The sequence below is a fragment of the Sardina pilchardus genome, chromosome 13, assembly GCF_963854185.1.
Source record: "Sardina pilchardus chromosome 13, fSarPil1.1, whole genome shotgun sequence".
In the NCBI taxonomy this organism is placed as follows: domain Eukaryota; kingdom Metazoa; phylum Chordata; class Actinopteri; order Clupeiformes; family Clupeidae; genus Sardina; species Sardina pilchardus.
This window is the reverse complement of record NC_085006.1, coordinates 15,921,644-15,929,143: the sequence shown is the minus strand read 5'-3', so window position 1 is coordinate 15,929,143 and position 7,500 is coordinate 15,921,644. Positions and strand designations below refer to the sequence as shown.

The following is a 7,500-nucleotide window of genomic DNA, read 5'->3' as shown; positions in this document are numbered from 1 at the left end:
GGAGAGAGAACGGCGGGCGGAGGGAGCAACAATTAATTAAAAGCAGCGGGACGCCGAGCATGCTGGTGGCGGCTCATCCGCTGTAGAGGGGCCCCATTAGCGTAGCGCAGCGCGCCGTTCTCCACGCGCACAATGGGCCAAGACAATGCCGCCATTGTGCCGGAACCGCCGCGTTCGCAATCACACGAGCAGCGCAGGGGAGCCAATAAGGAGTAAACACAATATATGCATGTCTCTAAGGTGTGTGTGCGTGTGTGTGAGTTGGAACGAAAGACAAAAAAAAAAAGAAACAAACAAAGGGTAGGCGATAGAGTTTAATCAATGTTCTATTATATCAATGTTCTATTTAAACAATGTGTGTGTGTGTGTGTGTGTGTGTATGTGCGTGTGATACTAGCACCTGGGAATCAGGAGATACAGTACACCAGTGAAAGACGGTGGGAAGAGAGGGTGGAGAGGGAGAAAGAAGTGTGTGTGTGTGTGTGTGTGTGTGTGTGTGTGTGTGTGTGTGTGTGTGTGTGTGTGTGTGTGTGTGTGTGTGAGAGAGAGAGTATGCAGTGATTTTATGTGTCTATGTTTCATGTGTAAGAGAGACAGATACCGAAATTACTGTAGCTAGATAGATAGCTAGATGGATGGATGGATAGACAAATAGATAGATAGATAGATAGATTTTATTCTGGGAAACGTATGCATCCACTAGCTTATACCACACACATAGATAATAATAACAGAAGTGCCATAGTTTGGCATGCTATGGTAGGGGCAGAGAGAGATGCAGACTTATGTCCGATAGTCCATTCCCCCTCCACTACAGTGAGGAGCTGAATGGCTTAATGGCCTGGGGGAACAAAGACCCTCTTCAGCCGGTTTGTTGAGCATGACAGTAACACTAGTCTGCCCGTGAACATGCCCCTCTGTCTGCTGAATGTGCTGTTTAAGAGGTGGCCGTCATTGTCCATGATTGCAGGGTATTTTTCTCCGCCACTGATGTTAGGGGCCTTGCACACTTGGGCTGTGTATTCTGATTTGAAATATCGATATATCACATCACCACTTGCAAAATAGATCACATCGTATGGCCACTGATGTTAGGGGGCCTTGCACACTTGGGCTGTGCTTTCTATATTGAAGTCCTCCACCAGGCTCCTGTGCTCACCTTCCTGTTCATCCCTAACACCTCCCACATGTGCAGCGTCATCAGAGGACTTCTGCATGTGGCATGACGAGTTGTAATTCAAGTCAGTAGTGCACAGGGCGAACACATTACAGGAGATCACAGCTCCCTGTGGAGCACCAGTGCTGCTGACCACTGCACTGCCTCAGCTCAGGTCAGTCCTGTGGGTCCATTATCAGGGACACCAGATCCGGTCCACTCTCATTTACAATGGCACGGTGCCACTTCCTTGAATTTCCCCTTGGGGATCAATAAAGTATCTATCTATCTATCCTCCACCCAGGTGAGAGTACGCCCTGTGTGTTGCAGACAGAGGATGGCATCCTCCACCTGCTCCTTCTCCTGCTCCTTGGTGAGAGACCTGCAGTGGGTCAAGTGCAGGACAGACCCGGGGTCACAGGAGATGGAGCAGCAGCTGTTCCAAGGTCTTTATTATGTGATCATGTGATGTCAGGGCAACAGGTCTGCGGCTGTTGAGTTCAGTGAGATGTGCCTTCTTTGGAACTGGGATGATGGGGCATGATGTCTTCCACAGTGCAGGGTCCCTCCCTAGTAGCAGGCTCAAGTTTAAATGGCTGCTCACACCAAGAACGATAACGATAACTATAACGATAAGCAAATATCGTTCTCGTTAGTATGAATGACGACGCTCACACATAAACTACCGGTATAACCATAACGTTTTGAGAACGATAGAAAGCTAACAGCCAATCAGAACCCATAATATTTAAGCCATCACATTCATTAAGATGAGGAGAGACTTTTCTTATGGTTGGCCAGTGTGGACGCTTTTATCGTTATGGTTATAGTTATCGTTATTGTTCTTGGTGTGAATGCTGCTTAAGACCTGTTGAAATGGTTCCCCCTAGTTCCACACTGTGATCTGAGAATAGGAGTGATGGAGCTACACAGACAGCGGCCAGGATGTAAACAGCAACCAAATGATGCTATCATTATCCGCAAATAGATGACACATAACGCTCTCTGTGTGTGTGTGTGTATGTGTATGTGTATGTGTGTGTGTGTGTGTGTGTGTGTGTGTGTGTGTGTGTGTGTGTGTGTGTGTGTGTGTGTGTGTGTGTGTGTGTGTGTGTGTGTGTGTGCGTGTGTATAAGAGAGAGGGCTATCTGACAAAAGAAAGGAAGTGACAAGGAACAGAATCACAAGTAGTAAATACAAGAGAAAACTACAAACTAAAAGTCCCAGACAAGTAACCAGAGACAAGCAGACACGGCCCTCTCCCTGTTCCAGGCTCCCTGCTCCCTGCACGTCATCCGAGTACCAGGACAGGAGGCCTCTGAGGAGAACCCTGGAGGAGTGGAGCGCTGGTGGGACTGGACCCCCCCCCCCTCCCTCCCTCATTTTCATTTCTCTCCTTTTCTTGTCTTGTCTTGTTTTGTCCTCCTCTTCTTCTTACAGGAGAGTGGTGGCCATGCACGCCTGCAGTTGTTTGGAGAGCAGAGGCCTTGCAACAACTAGGAGTGCAGTCCACCCAAGCCTAGGAACTTAAAATACCCCCATCCCCCTCTCTCTCTCTCTCACACACACACACACACACACACACACCTGCAGGGGTGTCTCCTACACACACACACATACTTTTCATTGTTCATCTGAGCCCTCCTCTGACCACTGCCAGGTCTCATAAAGCGAGCGTAGGCTGTGAATCCAGTCACCGCTAGACACACACCCACCCACGCGGTGAAAAAAAAAAGGTGGACCCTAGTCCCCGCACGCATAATAGAACTCTGTGAACTGTGAGCCTGCCACAGCTAGAGAAATATAAAAAGAGCGACGTGCCAGACAGAAAAAAAAGCAATAGAAGAATGGGGAGAGGGCCGGGTGTCTGTCAGCCAATGTTCCGTGGGTTATTACAAGACATAAAAATAAACTACAACTCTCCAGAGACGCATGGAGGCAAAGATGGTGTGTGTGTGTGTGTGTGTGTGTGTGTGTGTGTGTGTGTGTGTGTGTGTGTGTGTGTGTGTGCGTGTGTGTGTGTGTGTGTGTGTGTGAGAGAGAGTGTGAGTGTGTGTGTGTGTGTGTGTGTGTGTGTGTGAGAGTGTGAGAATATGAAAGTGAGTGCAAGAGCACGGAGTGGGGGGTGGGACTGAGAGCAAGATGGACACAGAAAGCAGGGTTGATGGACACATACTCCAGATCCATTCCTGTGTGTGTGTGTGTGTGCGTGTGTGTGTGTGTGTGTGTGTGAGGGAGAGGCAGAGAGAGTTTTCTCATGGGTTTCCACACAGCTGTCTCAGGTGATGCAACCTAGATACGTCCATACTGGCATTCCCACAGCGGTCGAATCCCATCAAATCCAAAGGAGCTTTATTAGCATGACCATAACGTTGCACTGCACTGCCAAAGCATGTCACCCACTGCTTATCTACCGAGACAGGCTGTTCACACATAGAGCACTGGGGTGTTGGAAATAGCAGCTTGGATACTCTAATATTAATGTGTGTGTGTGTGTGTGTGTGTGTGTGTGTGTGTGTGTGTGTGTGTGTGTGTGTGTGTGAGATAGAGAGAGAGGTAGAGAGAAAATTGCTATGAAGTGCACAAAGTTGCAATATGATACCCATTCACAAGCTGATTGAAGACAGTCCTTCCTCTCTGATGTGTGTGTGTGTGTGTGTGTGTGTGTGCGCAAATGTGTGTGTCGATTGAAGTCTGTGCTGCTCATTTCCGCCCTTGCCATAAACATCTGTGATTCTCTAATAAGAGACAATCATCCCAGTCCCTCTGTCAGAGTGTGTGTGCGTGCGTGTATGTGTGCACCCCACCCGTGTTCATATGTGCCAGTGCTGTTTATCCGTGTGTGTGTGTGTGTGTGTGTGTGTGTGTGTGTGTGTGTGTGTGTGTGTGTGTGTGTGTGTGTGTGTGTGTGTGTGTGTCTGTGTGTGTGTGTGTGTGTGTGTGTGTGTGTGTGTGTGTGTGTGTGTGTGTGTGTGTGTGTGTGTGTGTGTGTGTGTGTTGTCTAATTCCTCCACTGGTGCTAAACATCTGTGATAGGAGAAGAGTGGCAAAAATCCCCTAAAATCCCCATGGGAACAGCACAGGGCCTTCATCCCTACAACCTGCAGGCCGCACATAGCGCACGCTATACAGCAGTTGTTTGCAACGTTTTTGGTTCCAAGGACCCCTTTTCGGTGACAACATATTCTGTGGACCCCCTCTACTACTCATCACCGTAACAGTTAACCACTGGTATTGTCTGAAGTAGTGGCCAGGTCCACTATTCCATGTGTTTTTGGCAGATGTGTGTGAACTTGGTCTTCTGTCAGTTTTGGATTTTGCATCACTTGACAACATGGATTGACTCAACCGTTTCTACACATTCATCAGCTAGCTAGCTGGCTAGCAAATAAGCCAGGCTAAGCAGTAGTAGGAATGGTTCTTCAAGACCTGAGTGAAATTAAATGTTAATGTGTGTAGGACCGATTAGACACAATTTGCTAGTTGTATACTGTAGGTGAAAAGGGCATTGTCTCTTTAAAACGATAAACCTCAACTTTAGAATTTCAAGCAAATGATTTTGCGGACCCCTTGGCTAATGGTCACAGACCTCTCACTTTGAGAGCCACTTCTATACAGCTCACTGATAGCCCACTACACAGCATAGCACACTACACAGGGCATACAGTACTACACAGGCATGCATCAATAGCCAATCAAGAGCCTCTACGCATGCTGACACAGTCACCACAACATGGAATACAGCTCATCTTTTTGTTTTTTTTACAGTGGCAATTACTAACTGCATGACCCCAACACACACACACACACACGCACACAGACACACACAGACACACACAGACACACACACACACACACACATACATGGAATAACATATGGAACTCTAGCACTTCAGCAGAATGTGCAATTTCAAGGCGGGCTGTAAAACAAAATGAACAACTTAAACCCTTTTGGGACTGTCAGTGTGCTTCATATGCGGGGGAAAAAGAGGGAGAGAAGAAAAGAGAGAGAGACAGAGAGAGAAAGAGAGAGAGAGAGAGAGAGAGAGAGAGAGGGGGGCAGACAGAGATAAAGAATGAATTATTTATGATAAAGGGCAGAGTTGTTTTCTCCTGTGATGGTGATTTTTCGAGCCGGTGCACACACACAGGCGGAGCAGCTGCCAGACTGCTGGTCCACTCAGTGGGCAGGAGAGTGTGTGTGTGTGTGTGTGTGTGTGTGCAAAGCGCGCGGTGGGACGAAGAACAAGCATTTCGATCCTCAACGCCTCACCACCCAGTTTTCATTTGGTTCCAGTGGTTAGCGTCACAAGGAAGCGCAAGTGAGCTGTGAGGGGCTATCGGAGAAGTAGGCTAATGACATGACCAAGCAATGTATCATTTAAAGCTCCGTGGAGTAACGGTGGTGGAAATTCAACACATTTACGCCGCACACTACATTTTGAAATCATTTTAACATGTTTTATGTAAGGCTGTTGGACATGCCTGCCCGGGGCAAGTGAAGTGAAAAAAATAAAGCGCCGTTGGTTTTGTTCAGGAACATTTCTGCGCTCCAGAAAAAAAGGTCTGTAGTGGAGTTCCCTCACAAGCACACATTTTTTCAGGCGACATTAGTGCTGCCAAGATGCACACAGGCCTGTCTCTGTAGACGTACTGTACTGTAGGCCTGTGGTTCTACCTCTGCATTATGCCATGTCAAAAAGCACCATTTGCAACAGCACAGCAGATACCTACGTATATAATGTTATTAGTCGGCTCTTCATAATGCTGTAGAATGCTCCATTCACTTGAATGGGCCTTCCCAGCATTCAGAGGTCTGATATTTCCCGCTAACAGATCGTTGCCGACCGCTGTCAAGGGAAATGGCATGTGTGCTTCTTATTTATGTCATTCATATCAATCCGCAAATATTGCGGTCACTTCTTGCAATGAAACTTCCTCCAAAAGTGAAAGCAGGCGGTTCATCAGCTGTGTTCTGAAGAATGCTTGATTCAAGTTCAAAATGTGTCGCAAACAATTTGCCTCTCAGCAAAAGCCATGATGGTGACAAATAAATGTAGCCTAAAGAGTCCTCATGTGGAGTTTATTTATTTTTTCTGTTTTGGCAAGTAGTCGTGTAATAAGCAGGATAATGTTTAGAACGCCGGTCATAATAGAGAAAATAAGTCCCTTCTGGACCAATCAAGTCCTGTTCGCCTTGTCAGGACTTATTTTCCCCATAATGACCGGCGTTCTACACATTACCCTTACGTAAACAAGACCAGCTGTTGAGAGGGGATAGCACAGTCACATACGCACACACACACACACAAACTCAGACACTGCTCTCACCTGGTTGAGTTTCTTCCACAGGTTGAGGACGGGCGAGAGGCCACTGGACCAGACCTCCCTGTCAAACTTGGAGCCGGCCGCCACCGACCTGCTGAGGATCCTCAGCTGTGAAATCACCTGGATGGGGGCACAGAGGGGGAAACTCAATCAGTCAAAATCCCTCATCGAGACCAGTCCAGGTGCCTGGAACCCACTACAACTGCTGCATATCACAGCAATGTCAGGAGAGCAGAGGTGCGTTCGAATTTGGCAAACAGTGGTGAACGTTCTTGGTGTGTTTTCTTTGAACAGTTATATTTGAACGATTTGGTGTTAGCATTCCATTCTAACAGTAATTGCATTGTTGTGTTCGTCAAACTCACGTCAAGTTCCACTCTATGTTACCTACCTCCGCAGACAGTTTGCGGTTGTTGGCAAACGTTCGCCAAAAACTCAAGGCTAACTGAATACTGTTTGCTGTGAACTTGAACGCATCTCAGGTCACTTCACACCAGAGAGGTCTTTCCCACAGCCTTACATTGGCTGTGCTTTCAGCTCCCACTGATTAACACATAGTCAGTGCTATCAACACGAAATAAAGACATGTTCACTCTCAGCTCACAGAGATCAGTAATTGCAATTGTATGTGTTCCACAGCTTCTATCCTCAGGGGACGTGTGTGTGTGAGTAGGAGCAGGGGTGTGCCAGCAATATGGGCCTGCTTCACATGTTTCCTTTGGGGGCAATTAATGTCCATCCATCCATCAATCCGTCCACACACACACACACACACACACACACACACACACACACACACGGAGAGGAAAGCAACAAAGATGCTTGCGGTATTCAAAACAACTCTTTTCATTAAACTGCAAAGCTGCCGCAATCATGGCTTTGCCGTTGGAGGCTTGGATCGATATCTGCTCTCTTGCGCTGCTCCCTTTCATGTTCCCCTTTCTTTCTCTCTCTCTCTCTCCGTTTCTCTCTCTCTCTCTCCGTCTCTCTCTCTCTCTCTCTCGCCTGATAAATTG

At 47.4% G+C, this 7,500-nt stretch overlaps 1 protein-coding gene across 1 annotated transcript in view; it reads right to left on the bottom strand.

The window, feature by feature from the left end:
• LOC134099628 (cytoplasmic dynein 2 heavy chain 1-like) overlaps positions 1-7,500 on the bottom strand; it is a 151,438-nt gene that overhangs the window by 30,842 nt on the left and 113,096 nt on the right. Inside the window, exon 11 of the mRNA XM_062552568.1 lies at positions 6,488-6,604. Within this exon, the coding sequence (XP_062408552.1) occupies positions 6,488-6,604 (117 nt within the window). The remainder of the gene's footprint in view (positions 1-6,487; positions 6,605-7,500) is intronic.